General features: G+C 53.4%; 1 protein-coding gene across 9 annotated transcripts in view; it reads left to right on the top strand.

Annotated features, from left to right (window-relative positions):
• The window catches only part of Iqce (IQ motif containing E), a 39,258-nt gene extending 18,479 nt beyond the window's left edge, over window positions 1-20,779 (top strand). For 4 of the 9 annotated variants that reach the window (XM_021163165.3, XM_085837393.1, XM_085837394.1 and 1 more), the window contains 13 exons: window positions 384-547; window positions 1,010-1,065; window positions 2,466-2,695; window positions 5,206-5,310; window positions 5,904-5,994; window positions 8,073-8,243; window positions 9,044-9,067; window positions 11,747-11,866; window positions 12,208-12,329; window positions 13,112-13,212; window positions 14,565-14,663; window positions 18,019-18,219; window positions 18,712-20,779. In XM_021163165.3, coding sequence (XP_021018824.1) covers window positions 384-547; window positions 1,010-1,065; window positions 2,466-2,695; window positions 5,206-5,310; window positions 5,904-5,994; window positions 8,073-8,243; window positions 9,044-9,067; window positions 11,747-11,866; window positions 12,208-12,329; window positions 13,112-13,212; window positions 14,565-14,663; window positions 18,019-18,219; window positions 18,712-18,839 — 1,612 coding nt within the window. In that variant the 3' untranslated portion in view covers window positions 18,840-20,779. The remainder of the gene's footprint in view (window positions 1-383; window positions 548-1,009; window positions 1,066-2,465; window positions 2,696-5,205; window positions 5,311-5,903; window positions 5,995-8,072; window positions 8,244-9,043; window positions 9,068-11,746; window positions 11,867-12,207; window positions 12,330-13,111; window positions 13,213-14,564; window positions 14,664-18,018; window positions 18,220-18,711) is intronic. The other 5 variants (XM_021163170.2, XM_085837392.1, XM_085837395.1 and 2 more) reach the window with 3 other exon arrangements.
• The last annotated feature ends 255 nt before the right edge of the window (window positions 20,780-21,034 follow it).

The raw sequence follows: 21,034 nt of genomic DNA, 5'->3' as shown, positions 1-21,034 counted from the left end.
AGAGGCAGGCTCAGGGTTATTCTCTGCTGTATCGTGAGTTCAAGGCTAACCTTAGATGAAATCCCAGAGTCAAAAAAAAAAAAAAAATAGAGGGAAATAAAAAGAGTGGAGTTGTTTCTGTCGCTGGAGTTAGACTAATTTCACCCCTCTGGGGATCAGGGTTAGTTTTCTCTCGGATTGGTAATGCTCGTGTGTGTGTGTGTGTGTGTGTGTGTGTGTGTGTGTGTGTGTGCGTGTGTGTGTGTGTGTGCGCGCGTGTGCGTGCGTGTGCGTGTGTGAGCCACTCTGACCTCAGAACACGGTAAAGAGCCATGTTCCTGGGTAAGATGCTGCCAAGCCCGTCTGGAAGCATGGTCCTCAGCCTGGCCCTTGCTTTCCCCCAGGCCCATGGTGGAGAAGAAACTGGGTGTGAAGAGGCAGAAGAAGATGAGCAGTGCCCTGCTGAACCTAACACGGAGTGTGCAGGAGCTGACCGAGGAGAACCAGAGCCTGAAGGAGGACCTGGACCGCATGCTGAGCAATTCACCCACCATCTCCAAAATAAAGGGTATCTACCTGTGGGCCACTCACAGAGGGAGGCCTGAGGAGACAGGCGAAAGAAAAGGGTCTCAGGAGTGGAGAGTGAGATTAGAGTTTGGAGTTTATCAATGGGAAAAATCATCCGGCTGCAGATGTGGCTCACCTGGGAGAGTGCTCACCTAGCGTGCATGGAGCCCCGAGTTCGAGCCCCATCACTACATGACCCTGGCACTATAGTGCACACATCTCAGTACACAGGAGATGGAGACAGAGATCTCAGAAGCTCAGGGATCTGCCCAGTTAGGTCCCTCAGTAAGGTCCAAGCTGGCCTGGCCTGCATGAGATAAGGAACCCTCAGGGGGCAAGCACCTGCCCCACTGGGGTCTGTGGCTTGTCTGGCAGCCTGGAGAGGCTGTGAGTCCATGCCTGAGAGGAGTGATCCTACTACAGTAGCCCATGGACACTGTCTTGTAAATCCTACTGCTCTTAGGTTACGTGGACTGGAGCAAGCCCCGGCTGCTGAGACGCATCGCAGAGCTAGAAAAGGTAAGTGCAGGTCTAATGTCTGATCACTCAGGGTCTACCCAGGCCAGGGAGCAGCTACTGTCTGGTTCAGTGGGAGACAGCTGCAGCGTGAGACAAGTCACTCAACACAGACGTATGGGTGCTCTGCAGACCTTACCAAGTACACACAGGAAAGACTACACTCTTTACAGGTCTGGGCAAGATGCAGGATTGTGTCATGCACAGCCCTCATTTTATAGAGGGCCAGGCCCAGGAACCCATTACTGGGCTTTTTTTTTTTTTTTTTTGAGACAGGATTTCTCTGTGTAGATTACTGGGCTTCTTATAGCAACAAGTGAACATGTATGACCATGAAGTGCCTGTGGTCTAGCCTGGTGAGTGCATATGTCTGCAAAGCCCAGACTTTTATATAATACTCACACTCTTAGCAATCTCTTCAGCTACATGGCTGACCAGGAGACCTGGGAGGCTAGCGAGCATTTCCTCATCTCCCACCCCCACACCAACCCCACAGAGCTGACTGATTCTGGGAAACTTGTCCATCCAGTTAAGATCTTGGGATTGTATGACAGGGTTGTAACCTAAAGATACCGCTCCTACCTAGACTGTAGGTAAGGGGAAGACTGCGGCTCAGTGGTAGAGCTCCTGCCTAGAGTCCCCCAGTGAGGGGCTGGAGGCGTGGCTCAATGGTAGACCCCTGCCTAGAGTCCCCAGTGAGGGGCTGGGGTGTGGCTCAGTGGTAGAGCCCCTGCCTAGAATCCTCCAGTGAGGGGCTGGGGTGTGGCTCAGTGGTAGAGTATCTGCCTAGAATGAATCTGCTGTTGAAGGACTGCGTGTGTGACTTGGTACAGGGGCTTGCCTAGGATGGGTTCTATCCCAAGTATTGAAAGAAAAAGTTGTGAGCCAGAGTCCCCCAGTTGTGTGGCAAAGCTGTGCAAAGGCCTAAGGGAGAATGTGTTAAATACAGTCGCATACTGACAAAGTAGGAAGCAAAAGAAGTGCATGTTGTGGAAATACTTTATACGCAAAGCACGCTGGGAAATTCAGAAAACCCAGGTACATCCATAGACCCATTAGACAAGGCCTGGGGAGACAGGCGTTACTTTCAGACAGAATTAGATTGGCTGAAGGTCCATCTCCAGGGTTGGAAATCTCCCACATTCCAATGTCTGTATCCTCCTTGCCTGCCTACCTCCCTGGTAGCCTTTGTGGTAGTGTGGTAGCTCTGACTCATGGCCTGCCTCTGGGCCTGGCCAGCCCTTTCCCACTTTGGGCTTTGACTGCTAGGAAGGGGATCTTTCCAGAGCAGCGGCCCTGCTGGCTCAGCCCCCACAGTGAAGCTTCTCCCATACACCAAAGATTGGCTGCCCCTGTGCCTCACAAACAGAGGTAATGTTAACAAACGCTTCCATTGCCTCCAGAAAGTGAGTTCCTCAGAAAGCCCAAAGCAATCTACTTCAGAGCTGGTGAATCCGAATCCCCTGGTCCGCTCCCCATCCAACATCTCAGTGCAAAAGCAGCCGAAAGGGGACCAATCCCCAGAGGACCTGCCCAAGGTGCCCCCGTGTGAGGAACAAGAGCATCTCCAAGGAACCGTGAAGAGCCTGAGAGAGGAGCTGGGTGCACTGCAGGAGCAGCTGCTGGAGAAAGAGTGAGTGCCTGGACCCACGCCATCCAGGGCTGAAGTGCTGGGCCCATCTGTGTGAGTTAGAGGGAGAACCTGCCTGTTATCTCAGCACTTGGAGGGGTTTGGACAGGAAGATCGTAAGTTCAAGGCCAGCCTGTGTGTCTTAGGCTTTTAAATTGTGATAAAGCCATGATCAAGGCTGCCAGCCCTGCCCACCCTGAAACCTGTTGCAGAGAAAGGGTGTCAGGCCCCACCCCCATAGGTGCTGTTTGGGAACACTAGGCCTTGTGCCTGCCCCTCCCCCATAGCCCTTCTCCCAAATATCCCCCACCCTACCCCACCCGGACACCCTTCCTCCTACCTTACCCTGGCCCTGTCCATTTGAGAACTGGTCAGGTGACGCAGGGCCTCAGGCTCTGCCCACTCATAAGCTGGTGAGGGTTGCTAAACTGGTCCCACTTGGGAGCTAACTGGCAAGGAGGGCCCCAGGTCCTGCCCACACCAGAGCTAGCTAGGGTTGCAGGGTTTGAAGCTCAGCTGGAGAGGTTAGGAATAGAGGATCCAAGGCCCCACCCACTGGGACGTGAGGTTGAGAAGCAGATCCCCACCAGGTCTGGCATGTGCCAGCGTTCCCAGCACTTGGGAGGCTGAGGCAGGATTAACTGGCAGGAGCTAGTTAAGCCTGGCTACATAGAGAAACTCAAAAATCCAAGATCCGGGGATGTTATTCAGTGGTGCGGTACTTGTCAAGTGTGCCGGCAGTAGTTCAATGGTGCAGTTCTCGATCAGCATGTGGGCCGTCCTTCAGTAAGACAGTACTTGCCCAGCATGTGGGTACCTTAAATTCAAGCCCTAGAAACATGGGATGGGGGAAGGCCAGTGTAAAAGTTCAGACCTGCCAGACCCTACAAACTCTCCCTGGTTGCCTCCCGGCCTACTTTCATATGCACCGCTGAGAGTTGATGGTGGGTTCCTTGTAAAAATTAGCATTTCATGGAAAGACACTTAAGTTACGATGGTGGGCCTGAGAAATGGATCATGAGATAAAGGCACCTGCCACCAAGTCTGATGGGCCTGCCTTAGATCCTGGGACCTACCTGGTGGGAGGAGAGCCAGCTCCCACAGGGTTTCCTCTGACCTCCACATACGTGCCATGGCACATGTGCAAGTGTGCATGCACATACACACAGTTCACATAAAAATAAGTCACATCGGACACTCTGAAGTAGGTAACGCCTGCATTTTCTGTCACGCTGTTATCCATGCACAGTAAGACAAGACAAAACAAAAAACAGTTGTTACCTCAAAGGGGTTAGCAGTTTCTTCTGTAGCCAGATATGAGTGGCCACAGTTACCTCAAATACTGTGTTCCACCGTGGTAACAGTTTCATGAGGTTGTTTAAAACGGCAGAACAGAGAAAACCCTAAGTCCAGGCAACTTACATACATGGTTGGAAACCACAGGGAGGTGGATTTCGGAGAGCAGGGGAAATCTCAGCTTCAGCTGCTGTCTGAGGACTTTCTTAGCCTTTGGGTGGGAGGCCAGAGGACCATCTGTACCTTCTGAAAGGATTTGCCTAAAGGTCCCATGGATGTTCGGTCACACACAGAGATAGACATTGATGGCTGTTAGGACAAATGAAAGGAAGTTCATGGTAATTTGACTCTGAACCTGTAACATTGCAACCCTACACACTGACACACAAGGTTCTAGTTGTTCAAATGTCTAGCACTGGGGACTGGAGCAGTGGCTCAGCAGTTAAGAACATTTGTTGCTCTTGCAGAGGGCCTGGGTTCGATTCCCAGCACCCACATGGCAGCTCACAGCCATCCATGACTCCAGTTCCAGGGCATCTGACACCTGCTTCTGACCTTGTATGTGGTGCCCATACATGCACCAGGCAAACATTCATACACACAAAACAAAAGTCAATCTTTTTAAAGTTTTAACACAGATGTGGGAACTGCAGGTGTGTCACAGTTGCTACCTCTTTCAAAGCCCTCGCTATGTGACAGTCACCCCGTTAAACACTCAAGGAGAAGCTCGTTTAATGTGGAGATTAGCAAGGATCTGGAGAAGTAGGGTCACCAACGTGAAGTGGCAGATCTGGGTTTCAAACAGAGCCTTCGGGGCTGAGTTCATGGCCCCAGTGCCACCCATATCTTGGTGCAGCATCAGCCCGGAGCTCAGGGTAAGCAGTGTCCCAGTTTAGGCCAGAGAGAAGCAGACACTTCCTGGGCTCAGACACTGCTGAGGAAGGCACTGTGTCACTTAAGTGTCCTCAAGGGCTCTGTCTCAGGGTAGGATTTTGTTCCTGTTGACCCTATCCTGTGACAGTCCCTCTACACAGTGTTGTCTGCAGCACAGTCAGAGATGCCACGCACTGTCATTAGAACCAAAGGCATGTCAAGGTGCCGTCTAGATCCACCTCCCAAGGAAGGAAGTGGGTCATGGGTCCAAGAAGCATCATCCTCCAGCACGTGGTAGCCTTGGGTCTCGTGACCATGGAAATGTCTCTGCTTGTGTCTCTCAGCCTGGAGATGAAGCAGCTGCTACAGTCCAAGAACGACCTGGAGAAGGAGTTGGAGACAGCCAGGGAAGGCGAGAAGGAGAGACAGGAGCAGGAGCAGACTTTGAGGTAAAGTTCACTGAGTGCCAAGTAGCATTTCGACCTTTTGTTTTGGTCTCATTTTGACTGACTCAGGATCTGCCTGTGTCGTGCAAGCTGGCCTCAGTTTACAGTTTTCCACCTACAGCCTCTCGGTTGCCAGAACCACATTGTTAGGGTCACAAGTGTGTGTCCCTACCCCAGATATCTTGGGTTTGTCTGTGACAGGTTTCATGCACCCGACTCTGGCTTTGAACTTATTCTGGAACCAAAATGACCTTGAACTTTGTAGCCTCCTACCTCCACCTCCAAAGTGCTATGCTTGCTTGGGGTGCTAGCATGCTGTTTTATGTAGTACTGCAGATGGACCTCAGGCCTTCCTGCATGTTAGGCAAGCACTCGACCACAGACCCGCATCCTGTCCCCTCTGCCAACTCCGATGACATTTTAGGAATGATGCGGGGCCCAGCATCCTCAAGTCTCAGAGCGAGCACAGGCGACAACTCAGCCCCTAGAGCGGCTCTCCTGGTGGTCTGTAGTTCCTATAGTCTCCCTACACAGCACTGCCTGTACCACTGTGTGACCAGGTCATGTCTAAGGTGACATTTCCCTTTGCACTTTAGGGAGGAAATTGAAGCACTCACCAAAAAGTGTCAAGAACTGGAAGAAGCTAAGAGAGAAGAGAGAAACTCCTTCATAGCAATGACTGATGAGGTACCATGTGGCAGGGATGTCCCCTCGACTACACATGGCAGGGCTTGTAACCATTTCTTCACATTCAACTCTCCATGATCACCCACGCCTGTCACCTGCCCTAATGATCTCGGTAACTCGGGTGACGTGTGCAGAAGCCTCAGGCTGGCCCTGGGTCTCAGGAGGTTTAGATGCAGTGGTGCAGCTCTGAGGAGGAAAGAAGCCCAGAAAGGAGAGGAGGAAGAGAAGGAATAGCTGACTCCTAACATACATAGACGAGAGTTCCAGAACAGTCTGTGGGCAGGTGTTCTACTGCACCCTCATTGTCCCTCCCCACACCCCACATTTGTTTTGTTGGTTTTGCAGGGTTGGTCAGAACCCAGCCCCTCTCTGGGGGATTCTGGGCAGAGGCTCTACCACCAAACTATACTCCTAGCCTTCTTATTATGTTTTATATTGAGACAGGGTCTCACCTAGTTACCTAAGCTAATCTTGAACTTATGATCCTCCTGCCTCTGCTTCTTGGGTGCTGGCATTACAGGCCTATGCCCTTCAGGCTTCTCTTTTGTTTTTCTATGGAAGTCTCAGGACTTGCTGTCAGGCGAGACTTGTGGCTGTAAAGGTCACTTGGGTATTGTCTACTTCCAAAGGTCAGAGAGAGGCCCTCTGGTCCCTGTTCTCTAATCTACTGACACCTGCGTATCCAGGAGATAGATGCACCCCCTTGCCAATGTATCCCATGTGTGGGCACCTGACATAAGCACGAGTGGAAACTATTTCCTTAGGGACTAAACTCCCGTGGCCTCCCTTTGCTCCGGAGGGACCTGATATATATATGCATAATATATAAACCTTCTTGGGCCATACATGGTTGTGAAGGACCACAATCCCAACACTCAAGAGGCAGAGGCAAGAGGACAGAGAGTTCAAGGCCAGCCTGGGGGGCTGGGAAACTAACTCTGTAGGTAAAAGCACTCTTGCTACACATGCATGAAGACATGCTAGGGACAGAGACAGGAGGATACCTGGGGCTTGCTTGCTACCAGCCTAGGAACAGATCCACTGAGGAAGTTTTTTGTCCTTGAAAGAATAAAGCAGAGAGTAACAGAGCAGGGCAGCTGGTGTCCTCCTCTGATCTCCACAAGCAAAAAGGCCTTCACCATAATTGGGGACAAGATGTGAAGAACACATGGCTCACCATGAGGTTGGCTGGTTTAAACAGGTGTGACCTCTGAGCCACAGAGCATCCTGGTTGCTGGCTACCAGGGCCTGGGTGATTGTCTTGGGATATGAGGATTGCACAAAGGACCATGCTTCCTGTCCTGGGGTCTGTCCCATCTACCCAGGAGCAGCCAGGGCACACATGTCAAAACTCTTTAAAGTAGAGCAAATACAAATCTGGCCTTTGGTGCTGACTGGCACCGCTGTGTCGTCAGCCACCTACTGGGTGTGCACACTCTCACGTGGCTGGGAAGGCTGCCTGCTGCAGCACACTTCTCCATTGGGCCTGCCTTTAATGTATGTGTGGTGGCATACACGTGCGCAAGTAGGCGAGGCTGGCTTGTGAGAGAGCCCAGGGGTTTTCTCGTTTCTGCCTCCCTGCTGCTGGGGTCACAAGCATACGCTGGCACACCTGGCTTTTGCATGGATGCTAAGGATCAAACTCAGGTCCTCGTGCGTATGCAGCAAGCACTTGACTGACTTAGCATTTCCCTGGCATTGAACCTGCCTTTTGATGGAAGGAAAATAATTCTCCTAGTAATTTTAACTTTATTGAAAAGAGCCCTGGTAGGTGGCAGATTTCAGAGACTACCTAGAAGTCAGCTGTGTTTCAGCGGTACAGTCCCCGCCTCTTCCTACCAAAAATACATCAGCAGTGTCTCCACTTCAATTTCCCAAACCCCACTCTTATACCACATTAATCTTTAAAGAGAACCCCCAGAAAGACCGCCACTGCGCCAGGCTCAGACTTTGTTTTATTAAGTCTGCTGTCTGATGAGCCAGGCCTGCTGCCCCGCGGGGTAATATCCTGGTTAATATCCTGTCCGCTGCCTGCTGCTGGCATCTCCATCGCAGCTGGCCACTTTCATTTCCTGCAGGCTCACCCAGAGCTCCATGCCCCATCGCCCTGCAGCAGGCACTCTGAGCCAGACTCTGACAATAGTGCTGGTGAGGTGGGTGGCTCCCAACCCCCTGCCCCATGCTCTGAAGAGAGGAGAGAGGCTGCCATCAGGACCCTGCAGGCGCAGTGGAAGGCCCACAGGCGCAAGGTGAGCTTCCTGGCCCACGTCCAGCTGTAGAAAGCATTGGGTGTTTGTGTGCTCCATTACCCAGTGTGTTTCAGAGTGGAATGGCTCGCAGAAGGCGAGGCTGCTAACTGGCCTCTCGAAAGGTGGGGTGGTGTACACCTGTAATCCCAGTGCCAAAGAGTATCAGGAATTCAGGGGCATCCTAAACCACAAGAGACCATTTAGCAAGTCAGGGACCTGATGGTGGCCATCTTGGATAGCCACAGGACCTCACTTCTAGTTCCATCTCTATCAGTCAGTCTCCCTGGTGGACACAGCATTGGCTCAGCAGTGAACTTGTGTCCAGAGGCTCCTGAAGAGACAGGGCAAGCCTTTTCTTCTAGGTAGATGACAGTTTCAAAGCAAGGAAAGGTTGGATTATCCCGTCTAGCAGAGCACAGGAGCTGGCCCCACCCTCCTCGTCTCTATCCCTCATGGGAAGACAGTTAATACGGGCTCAGATTCTTTTATTATTTGAATCTTTTAAAAATTTAGTTGCAACCATTATTCTCTTTAATATTCAAGCTGCCCCAGATATGGTCCCAAGAGCCCCCTTTCCCTGGCCTCAGTGGCTGTGGTCTTACTGAGCATGTCATTGATTTTTGGTGAAAGAGGATTCACACACACACACACACACACACACACACACACACACATGAGAACAGTGAACCATCAGGTCCCTGACTTGCTAAATGGTATCTTCTAAGGAAGGGGGTGCACGGGATCCGCCAGGGACCCCATGATTTGCTCACACTAACTCATTTCTCCATTCTTTATTTCAGAAAAGAGAAGCAGCTCTGGATGAGGTGAGCCCGGTCGGTTCCGCCCATCTTGAAACCCCTCCTTTGACCGAGGAGAGTGGAGGCATGGAGAGGGTGTGGGCGGGTGGTACACACGCACTCGTGTGGGGGATGCCCATGCCTATGTGCATGGGGGTTAGAGGAAGAAGGCAGAGCCTGCTCTGTCGCTTTTGGGGTACTCCCCTGAGACTGGGCCCATCACTGAACTTGCTGGCCGCAGCTGTATCTGCCCCTAGTGTACTGGGGATTCAAATTCAGGTCTTTTGCTTGCAAAGAAAATGCTCATAACCTCTGAGCCATCTCTCCAGCCCAGCCAAGGGCTATGCAAAGGCTTTGATTCTTTCTTTTTATATCAGTACACTGTCGCTGTCTTCAGACACACCAGAAGAGGGCATCAGATCCCATTACAGATGGTTGTGAGCCACCATGTGGCTGCTGCGAGTTGAACTCAGGACCTCTGGAAGAGCAGTCGGTTCTCTTAACCACTGAGACATCTCTCCAGCCCCTTAACGGCATTTAAGTCCTGACTTTTCAGGAAATTAATTCAAACTCCAACACAAAGTTTAAAATATACCAGTAACAGAAGCATAAAATGGAACACCTGAATAACTTCACATTTTAAAAATTCTTTTACACAGCCTTTCCTCCATTCCCACGTTCAGTTCTGAGTTGAGCAATCCCACATGGCCAGCCACAGGCGCCAGGACGCATGTGCTGTGAAGCAGGGAGCACCGAGGTGTCCTGAGCACTAGGGCTGCTGTCCTACAGCCTAAGTGTCCCCACAGGATAGACAGGAAAGGACAGTAGAGTAATCCCCATAGGAGAAATGGCAGGAAGTTCTCACAGTGACAGTGAGATTGGAGTAAGACACTGGTACTTGTTACTGGGATCTCCTACATTCTAGGTGTGCCACTACCACTGAGCCATGCCCCAGCCCCTCACTGGGAGATTCTAGACAGGGGCCCACTACCATTGAGCCACGCCCCAGCCCCTCACTGGGGGATTCTAGGCAGGTGCTCTACCACTGAGCCACACCCCAGCCCTTCAGTCATGCCCCTAGCCCCTAGCCACGTCCCTAACCCTAGCCATGCTCCAGCCCGAGCCACGCCCCCAACCCTAGCCACACCCCCATCCCCTCACTGCAGGATTCTAGTCAGGTACTACACTGCTAAACCACCCTTGCAGCCTTCCCTGTACTTTTATTTTGAGAGGAGTTTTTACCACGTTGTCCAGGATGGCCCATGAATTTGTTTGTGATTCTCCACTCTTCAACTTCGGTCCTAAGTATCTGAGACAGCTCAGGCCTGTACTGTCAAGCCCTCTTCCTTGTGGTTCTTCCTGCCCAGATGTCCATCCTTGCTCTGTAGCTTTCCAGTTAGATGAGCTCACTTGGGGCTAGGCTTCAACCCAGACACTGTCCAGCTGTTAGGTGTTCTAACATAAGCCAGGCCCAGAGCTCAGCCAACATCTGGGACTGGATGTCTCAGGCCTCAGTTACTGCCCTTTACTTTGGCTCATTGGTCATTGTGTACAGGGGTCATCCATTCACTCCAAGAGCTAAGAGCAGGCATGGCTGGCAACTTCATGGCATCAAATCTGCACAAGGGCTGGGGTGTAGCTCAGTGGTAGAGCCCCTGCCTAGACTCCCCCAGTAAGGGGCTGGGGTGTGGCTCAGTGGTAGAGCCCCTGCCTAGAATCCCCCAGTGAGGGGCTGGAGTGTGGCTCAGTGGTAGAGCCCCTGCCTAGACTCCCCCAGTAAGGGGCTGGAGTGTGGCTCAGTGGTAGAACCCCTGCCTAGAATCCCCCAGTGAGGGGCTGGGGGCGTGGCTAAGTGGTAGAGCCCCTGCCTAGAATCCCCCAGTGAGGGGCTGGGGTGGTGGCTCAGTGGTAGAGCCCCTGCCTAGAATCCCCCAGTGAGGGGCTGGGGTGTGGCTCAGTGGTAGAGCCCCTGCCTAGACTCCCCCCAGTAAGGGGCTGGAGTGTGGCTCAGTGGTAGAACCCCTGCCTAGAATCCCCCAGGGAGGGGCTGGGGTGTGGCTCAGTGGTAGATCCCCTGCCTAGAATCCCCCAGTGAGGACTGGAGGGGTAGCTAAGTAGTAAAGTGCTTATCCAGAATACAGGAGACCCCGGATTCAGACACCAACACTTAAAAAGCAGAAAAATATCTTACTGTAGCTTTTTTGTGACTGCGAAGTATGTATGTGAAAAAAAGTCTATAGAACAGATCAACTCTGCTGTAGAGACATACCAGGACATGACGTCTCTAGCAGACACCGGTGGTACACATCTGCAATCCCAGCACTCGGGGGGGGGGGGGGGCAGAAAAGCATGAGGTTCAGCACATGCTTGAGGTCTTCCAGAGCTGTGCATCGAGACCCTGACTAGAAAAGCCAAAGTAAAGTGTAAAGTCTGAACTATTATTAGCAGCTAATGTAACTGTGCTTAGCAACTGGTTCCACTGTTCAGGATTTGTTTGGGGGGTGGGGGAGGCAACAGCCAGCCTGTGCCTTTCTCTCCCTGAGGGATCTGCACATGCACCAGCATTGGGGGTTCAGAGGAGGCAGAGGGAGACACAGGGACATGCCCCTGAGGTTACACAGTGGTGAGAGGAGTTTTCTCCATCACTCTTTAGTCTTCACCCAGTACCATCTTCTACTAACCGAGTCCTTCCCTCTTTCCTGCCAGGCAGCGACTGTGCTCCAGGCAGCCTTCAGGGGACACCTAGCTCGTTCGAAGCTTGTACGCAGCAAAGTCCCAGACTCCAGGTCTCCCAGCCTGCCGGGCCTCCTCAGCCCTCTTAAGCAGGTAACCATCTGAATGGATGGACCCTGGCTGCTCAGGCCCTCCTCAGCCCCTTTTGCACTTCTTCAACAGAGTAATCTCAAGCCCCTTACGGCCTGCCAGCCTTCCTGGCTGAGCAGATGTGCCTGGTGCTCCATCCATTCCGTGCTGGGATAGCCCAGCGTGTCCCCTTTGATACATCTCCAGCAAGTTTAGCATTGAAGTCCAAACCAGCACACCTCATAGTGAACGCAGTGCGGGGCATGAGGGAGAGTAGTTAGGGGTCAGCTGGGAAGCCCCCCTCCCGGGAGATATTTGCATGGGAGACCACAAACAGGCCTCTCTCCCCTTGTCCTTGACTGCAGAGTTCTCCTGCACCCCGTGTCCTAAGCCCCATCTCCCCGGCTGAAGAGAACCCAACACAAGAGGAGGCCGTCATCGTCATCCAGTCCATCCTCCGTGGATACCTGGCCCAGGCCAGGTTCATGTGAGTGGGCCACAGGCACCTGGGGCTGTGTTATTTCAGGCTGACAGATACCCATTTGAGGGCCAGTCGGGACTCCAGTAGGACATGGCATGTTGTCGTGGCACTCTCTGTGTGAGCCACGGTCTGGCAGCTCACCATGGCAACTTGTAGGCCTTTGGGACATCCATGCTTCCCTGCAGGTATTGTGTAGGCCATAGGCTCTTGCCCTCTGGAGAAGACCTTTCTAGACTGCATCTCTGTGGTGGGTTAGAGGCAAGCAAGTAGATGTGGGGACACCCCATGGAACAGGGCCCATAAGTGTGTGGGTGCTGAGGGCTTGAGCTCACATAGTGTCCCTTTTTAAAGAAAAATGTAGCTTGGCACTGTGGGAACCCACCTGTAATCCTAGCCCTAGGGAGGCTGAGGCAGCAGGATCATGAGTCTGAGATCAACCTGGGCTACATAAATAGTTCTGATTTAGCCTGAGCTATATGGTGAGTTCCAAGCTAGCCTGGGCTACAGAGTGAGTTTGCGGCCAGCCTAGGTTATTAGCAAGAGGATCTCACAAAGACAAACAAATATGACTGAACATCCTGAGCTCAATGGTGGGTGGGGATGGGGGTGGGGGGACGAGCCTTGAGGACCTGAACCCAAAGGGCACAGACTCGGGACCAGCTGGGGCAGGGCCCTAGGCTCACGTCCATGGTGTCTCACCTGTGGAAGAGGCTGCCCCATGGAGCCAAATGCTGAGGCAGGCAGGCCAGGGTGATCTGTGTTCTCAGCCAGAGCTTTCTGTCTTCCAGTGCCAGCTGCTGTCGAGAGATTGCCGCGTCCTCTCAGAGGGAAACTGTTTCAGTGACACCCTCAGGATCCGCCTCCCCACCCTCCCTCGAAGCTTCTCCTGGTAATTCCATTCACTTGGTTCTGTCACAAGGGGGAGGTGGCCCTCCGAGGGTTAAGCCAAAAGAAGGCTGAGTCCCCAGTGGCTTGTCCCCAGTGTCAGCTGCCTTGACCTAAGTTCATTTTATGCGAGAGACCCGAGACTCACTCTCCTCCACTGCTGCTGGGACCACAGCTGGGGCCGGGGGTCCAGGCAGTAGGTGGCAGTGGCATGGGTCCTGTGCCCACGTGTCCCCACAAAGCTGTGCACTCAAAGCTTACCTGGCTTTGCCTCTTCAGGGCTCCTTAGCCCAGGGCTTCCTTCTCCTGACTGCTTGTTTAGGGAAACACTGCTTTTATTCCCTTTTCTACTTCATTAAAGCTCCAAAGCTGGGTGAAGATCTAGCTTAGTGATAGAACACTTCGTAGTATGTGTGAGGCTCTGGTCCCATTGAAAACAACAAGTCAAACACTGGTGGCTTGCGCCCTTAATCCCAGCACTTGGGAGGCAGAGGCAGGCAGATCTATGAGTTGGTCTATAGAGCAAGTTCCAGGACAGCCAGGGCTATACAGAGAAACCCTGTCTCAGGGGGAAAAAAAACATTGGGTAAAGAAGCCCAGGGCTGGCAGGAGGACCACTCAGCTGGTAAAGTTGTCTTTAAGGCAAGTAGAAGGATCCAAGTTCAGTTCCTAGGTCCCACATCTCAAACCCCCCTGGCATGGTGACTTGTGCTTGTAATGTCATTATTGAAGAGGAAGAGCCAGGAAGATCCTTGGGGCTCAGCCAGCTTAGCCAGATGAGCAAGTTCCTGGCCAGTGAGACACTCTGTCCCCCAAAAATAAATGACAGCATCTGAGAGATGATATGTAAGGTAAAACCACATATGAAAGCGCACAACCACACACACACACACACACACACACACACACACACACACACACACGCACACGCATGTACAGATATATAAAAAGCAAGCCCAGGGCACAGGCAGACTCTGTTACCAGCTATAAGATCTGACCCACACTGAGGTATAGTCCCTGTAAGCCCCCTACCTGTGGGGCATCTCTCCTCAGGAGCAGAGACCTGACAGATACCCAATGCAGTCTACTAGCCTGGGGTTCCACTGTCGTGTGGATGGGTTACAGCAGTGGCTCCCTGTGACTGGCATGAACGAGGATGCACAAGGAGACTGCTAGGGGCTTAGGATCGTGTTAGCTGTAGAAGTTCAGCCGACGCTCTGCCCATGCGAGTGATGGCCCTTGGGTGTCAGGGGTAGGACTAAGAAGGCTGGCTGTTGGGGACAGGATGATGGGTGGCTGCTGGGAACAATTGGATAGGTTAGCTGGTCCTGCCCAAGACTGACATGCCTTATACAGAATGGGGTCCATCAGGAAAGAACAGCGAGGCGAGAAGTGGGGAGGCTGCTGAGGACGAAGATGAGGCAGAGGAACCGCCAGACCTGCAGCCCTACTCAGGTAAAAGTGACAGTGGCAGTCAGGGCGGCACCTTCCCGAGCAAGCCCCCAATTCTGATGGCAGAGGAGCACACAATAAGACCAGGTCCTAAAGCTGACTCCCACCTCACCCAGGGACTGTGGCTAGCTGGCCTTCAGCCTGACTAGTGCTCACCCTACTGTTTTTGTTTTCTCTGAAGTGCTTGCCATAGAACTCAGGGCCTTGCACATGCTAAAGGAGTGTGGTTGAGGGGCTGGAGAGATGGCTCAGTGGTTAAGAGGTCCAACCTCTCTTCCAGAGGTCCTCAATTCAAATTCCAGCAACCACATGGTGGCTCACAACCATCTGTAATTAAATCAGATGCCCTCTTCTGGGACATCTGAAGACAGTTACAGTGTACTTACATATAATAAATAAATAAATTTAAAAAAAAAGAAAAGAAGTGTGGTTGAGCCACACTCAGGCACTCAATGGGGGATTCTAAACAGGGGCTCTACCACTGAGCCACACTTCAGCCCCTCCCTGGGGGATTCTAGGCAGGGGCTCTACCACCGAGCCACACCCAGCCCCTCCCTGGGGGATTCTAGGCAGGGGCTCTACCACTGAGCCACACCCCAGCCCCTCACTGGGGGATTCTAGGCAGGGGCTCTACCACTGAGCCACGCCCCCAGCCCCTCACTGGGGCATTCTAGGCAGGGGCTCTACCACTGAGCCACACCCCAGCCCCTCACTGGGGGATTATAGGCAGGGGCTCTACCACTGAGCCACACTTCAGCCCCTCACTGGGGGATTATAGGCAGGGGCTCTACCAGTGAGCCACACTAGCCCCTCCCTGGGGGATTCTAAGCAGGGGCTCTACCATTGAGCCACACTAGCCCCTCCCTGGGGGATTCTAGGCAGGGGCTCTACCACTGAGCCACACCCCAGCCCCTCACTGGGGGATTCTAGGCAGGGCTCTACCACTGAGCCACGCCCCCAGCCCCTCACTGGGGGATTCTAGGCAGGGGCTCTACCACTGAGCCACGCCCCCAGCCTCTCACTGGGGGATTCTAGGCAGGGGCTCTACCACTGAGCCACACCCCAGCCCCTCACTGGGGGATTCTAGGCAGGAGCTCTACCACTGAGCCACACCCCCAGCCCCTCACTGGGGGATTCTAGGCAGGGCTCTACCACTGAGCCACGCCCCCAGCCCCTCACTGGGGATTCTAGGCAGGGGCTCTACCAACGAGCCACACCCAGCCCCTCACTGGGGGATTCTAGGCAGGGGCTCTACCACTGAGCCACACTAGCCCCTCCCTGGGGGATTCTAAGCAGGGGCTCTACCACTGAGCCACACAAGCCCCTCCCTGGGGGATTCTAGGCAGGGGCTCTACCACTGAGCCACGCCCCCAGCCCCTCACTGGGGGATTCTAGGCAGGGCTCTACCACTGAGCCACGCCCCCAGCCCCTCACTGGGGGATTCTAGGCAGGGGCTCTACCACTGAGCCACGCCCCCAGCCCCTCACTGGGGGATTCTAGGCAGGGGCTCTACCACTGAGCCACAGTAAAGGATGCTTTATCACTGACATCTCAGTCCTTCATGGGGCAGAGTTGGAGGTTGTTAGATGTGTACCATAGAGCTGAGTCATACTCCCAACCCTTAGCTAGTTATAACTGGATCAGTTATTCCCCTTTAATTCCCAGGGGCCCCTTAGCAGCCTGTTTAGGAGAACCCCTGCCACAGCATGCTTAACCTGTCACACACTTGAACCTCGCATCTGCTTCAGCAGCCACTTCCCAAGCTGTGTCACAGCTTTACTGTTCTCTCCAAACCCTTGTCTGCAAAGCACAGTGAGCCCTGGGATTTCAGAGAAGGCAGGCACACAGACACCAGAACCCCAAAGCCACCGCCAGCCTTCAATCCCCAGGCTCCCGGAGGCTTTAGCCTGTTCTCCAAAAGGCCGCCTGTGCTGATCTCACTGGTCCTGTGTCTGCTGACCTTTAAATTATTTGGTTGGGGCTGAGATATTTGTTTATGCTGCCCTTTCCTCTTCTTGTCAAATGAAAATTTAAAATTTGTCACTTGTGTAGACTGGCCCAGAAGCATCCATTGCTGAGCAGGTCCTGACCCTGGCCAGGATCATGTCCGTGTGAGAAAAGTGAATGACCAGTTCCTCTGAGCTGATTGTGTTGGGGCTGTGCATTGGTTGGTTGTTACAACAGGCTCTTGCTCCATGGCCCAGGGTGACCTTTACCTGACATCTTCCGGCCTGCTCCTCCCAAGGCATCCCAGGCAGTGCAGCCATGGGAGCTACACCCAGCCCTTGGTTGTGTTTTAGAAGAAAATGGAATGGAGTGGTGCCTGCCTTCAGCCTGGGGAAAGGCAAGAGGGCCAAGTGTTCAGAGCAGATAAGAGTGACTGAGGCTAGCCTCAAGTTATGAGGCTGTCTCATAAAAGAAAGGAAGGGGCTGCTCTTCCCAGCACCCACATGGTCGCTCACAACTCTGTAACTACAATGGACATGTGGTGGTGAATAGGCATATATGCAGGCAAAACACTTAAGCACATAAAGTAAACTTATTTCTTCTTTTTTGGTTTTTCGAGACAGGGTTTCTCTGTGTAGCCCTGGCTGTCCTGGAACTCACTCTGTAGACCAAGCTGGCCTCGAACTCAGAGATCCACCTACCTCTGCCTCTTGAGTGCTGGGATCAAAAGCATGTGCTATCTACCACCACATGGAATCAAAACGAGCCCCCCCCCCTTTTTTTAAGAGAAAGGGAAAGAGGAAAGGTGAGAGAGCACAGAAGGAATGAGGAAGAAAAGGAAAATAAAAATAAAGACTAATGCCACGGGCCAAAATCCCAGGAAACTAGAAGCTGAGGCAGGAGAATTGTAAGTTAAGGCTAATCAGGGCTACATAGCAAGACCCTATCTCAAAAACACCCCCCCCAAAAATGACTAAGGAGAAAAAAAGATTCAGGGAAGTGTGTCTGGGAGGACCTGTCCAGGTGCAGGTAAGCCAGGCACAGTCAGTTTTACGCTAATCCTAGAACTCCCTTGAGAAAGACGGAGAAGGGAAGAGACCAGCATCAAACAACAGAGGGACCCTGAGGCAGACAGGGCGGAAGGTGAGGACCCCACGCCAGTTGTCCTTGGCTCTTCTCATCCGCACCATGGTACACAGATGCCTACACACAGAGATTATGAAATACAATAAGAGAAGACTGGTGACAGCCATTAAGCGTCTCTGGAGGCTGCAGTTTACATGAACCGTGTGGGCGCGGTTGAGGAAGAGGTGGACAGCCATGTCATCTGCTTCATGATTGGCTTGGAATCTTCATGTTCTTTTTTAAATCTCAAGTCGGTAACCAATCATTTCCCCTCCTTCGTCATTAGGAGCGATCCGCAGGGAGCTCTGTGCCTCGGAGGAGCTGAGGGAGACCTCTGCATCTGAACCTGCCCCCTCCGTCCCCTACTCCGCCCAAGGTGGCCACGGGCACTGCCCATCCTCATCCAGTCTGGAGGCTGTGCCCAGTATGAAGGATGCCATGTGTGAGGAAAGGAGCAGCAGCCCTGGAAGCGCAGGGCCATCCTTGGGTACATCCCCTCTGTCCCCTCTGCCTTGTCTCCACTCCACACCAGACAGGGCAGGCTGCGGGTGGGAGCTGTGCAGCCAGGACCTGCTATATACAGTGGCCACTCGGTTCTGAACCCCTTTGCATGGTCTTGGTTTCTGAGCTAATCTTACTCTGTAGGATTACTCTAGTCCAGCCTGGCCTCAAACTCACTGTATGACCCAGGGTAGCCCCAAATGTATGATCCTCTTCCTCCTCCTTTTCCTCCTCTCCCTCCTCCTCTAGCTTTCCGAGTGCTTGAGATTACAGGTGTGCATCACACACCAGGCTTGCAAGTATTTTAATATCAGCAGCTGCCAGACTATCTCAAGGGCAGGAGCTGTAGTGTCATGCATGGGGGCTCTGAAGGTGGGCCCTTGGCTGTGTGGGTGAGCCTTCAGTCTTGGGTACCAGGAACTGCAGATGGCTGTGTATGTGGCACCCTGTGGCTGACTCCCCCTCTGCTTCCTTTCAGCTGAGCCCTCTCCCCCAGGACTGCAGCCCTTGTCACCACCACCTGTGGAGGACATCTGCTCGGATGACTCAGATGACATTATCTTTTCACCATTTCTGCCCAGGAAGAAAAGCCCCTCCCCGTTCTAAGACCCCAGCCATTGCCTCCAGGTGAGGTGGCTGGGGACAAGTCAGAGGACTCTAAAATTTGCGAAGATGACTATCTTGCTAGGGAAGAGCCCTGCCTCGCTCCGGAACACCTCAGCCATCCATTTTCTTATGTGTCGTGCCTGTGCCTTTGAGGGGTGCTGGTGGCTCTGTACTCTCTGGGGACAGAGGGAGGGAGGGTGGGCACCTCCCACTTCCATTTCCCACTTTAGTCTGTGTGTTTCTAGTGCCCACAGATAACGTCCACCCCAAGGCCAGGGCAGCAGGGAGTCCTGCAAAGAGGAGAACTCTTACAGAGTCTACTACTTGCTCTTAACATGGCACTGTTAGCTGTCATGTTGGCCTAGCCTTCCTGGTCTGCTGCTGCCCAGTGCCTTAACAGGTGCTACAGCTAAGCCTCCTGAGCCCACAGCAGGATGCAGTCATAGGAGAGCCAGCAAGAACCTATGACCATCAGGGTCCCTAACTGAGTCCTTGTCCCATGGGCTCCTTGTTCCTCCTGTTTTTCTCCCTCACCGCCTCCATCCCCCACCCCAGGAGGATGAACTCTGGGAAGAGCACCAGGCAGCGTCAACACAGAGTGGTCCAGCCACTAATGAGAAGCAGCCCGAGGATGGCTCAGGTCACCCAGACACAAGGCAAGGCAGCAGGGCCAGGAGGCAGGCAGCCCATTGTCCCAGAGGAGATTTGTCTCAGGGAAGGACAAATTCCAGTATGGCCCTGTAACTGGGTGTGCAGAGGTACCTGCAGGCGACCTGTGCCATCTGGCGCCCTCAGCGTCCAGCAGCTTGAGGTGTTGGTCCCTTGTCTGTGGAATTAGCTCCTGGCAGTGGATGAGAATGAGGGACTCTGGGCTTAGACAGGGTTTAAGGAGCATCCAGGCTCCATGTAGCTTAGGCCTGCTGCCCAAGTGTCCCCTCCAGAGTGCCCGTTAGACTGGCTGCTGGTGGTCTCCATAGGTCACTGGAGACGGAACTTCCTGGTCCCATAGAACTGAGATTTGTCTCAGGGAAAACCTAAGAAGGTTCTCTCTTGGACTAGACCAGTGGGGATACCCAAGAGGTTTGCCTTTGGGGACCATTTAGTTCCTGGCATCCTTCTCCACAAAACGCTTGCCTGATAGGGCACACAGCAGGCTGTGCCCGGGACGTTCAGGAAGTGAGCTGGGCTTGCCAGTTAGAGACCAGGAAGAGGGAGGGCCCGGCTTTGTCTACCTGCTCCTGGAAGGTTTAAGCACCCCTAATACTCTGATGGGACCAGGGACAGCTGCCTCCCATTTTTCTCCACCAGGGGGCAAAACACAACACGGCCAGGACCCTGGCCGTCTGGTGTGGCCTGGAGGCTGCCTGCCAAGGTAGTTTCTCAGTGACGTGGTGGTAACTTTACTCACATAGCAGCCACCTGGAGCCCTCTGTTGATCTGCTTCCTTGTCAGAGCTTGGCTGTGTTCCCTGTGATTGCTGCCACCCCTTAAAGCCTCGGACACCACCCACTAAGACACAAGACGGCGGCTACAGGTGGCCCTCATGTGCCTGTACCTTCCCCGGGGCCAGGGGTGTCCATGTGCCACTGCTCTGCCCCCTCCCTTATTTAACGGCAGCCATCTGTGCATTGAGTGTTCCGAGTGAGCAAGCAGTTGGGCTGGGGTGTCTTCACCCCCTTCACCTGGGGGGCGGGGGCGGGGCTCCACCTCGGGAATGGGTTATGCAAGATGGCGCTCCAGCTGCAGGGCCAACCTGTGCACCCAGCCTGGCCAGTGGGCAATGAGGTCTGATCAGCCCCCGCACTTGGGTCTTCCAAGAACCTGCCTCTGAAACACAGGAAAGCTGTAGCCTTCCCGTCCTTTGGTGTAGCAGCTCATCTATTAAAGGCAAAGCCTGTCTTGAAGCTGCCCCAGTAAATGAGGGTGAAGCCTGAAGCCTCTGCCTTTGTCAAGTGTCCGTCCTGTGTTCTGTGCTCTCCACCCACGCGCCATTGCCCGAGCAGACTGCCCCTGGCTGTCTGCATCAGAGAAAGTGCCCTGGGGGGAGGGGGCGTGGTAGCCTATCTGGGGTGCAGGGGCAGTACAGTGAGCTCCCGCTGACTTCTTCAGGAGAACTGGAAGTCCTGCCGGCCTGAACGTCACCTGATCTGTAAGACACGAGTCCTTGTGCTTGGCTTGGTTGTGTAGGTACAAGT

Source organism: Mus caroli, unplaced genomic scaffold (genome assembly GCF_978045245.1).
Source record: "Mus caroli unplaced genomic scaffold, Mus_caroli_1 scaffold_4, whole genome shotgun sequence".
NCBI lineage: Eukaryota > Metazoa > Chordata > Mammalia > Rodentia > Muridae > Mus > Mus caroli.
The sequence above is the reverse complement of the archived record's forward strand: the minus strand, read 5'-3'. Positions and strand labels throughout refer to the sequence as shown.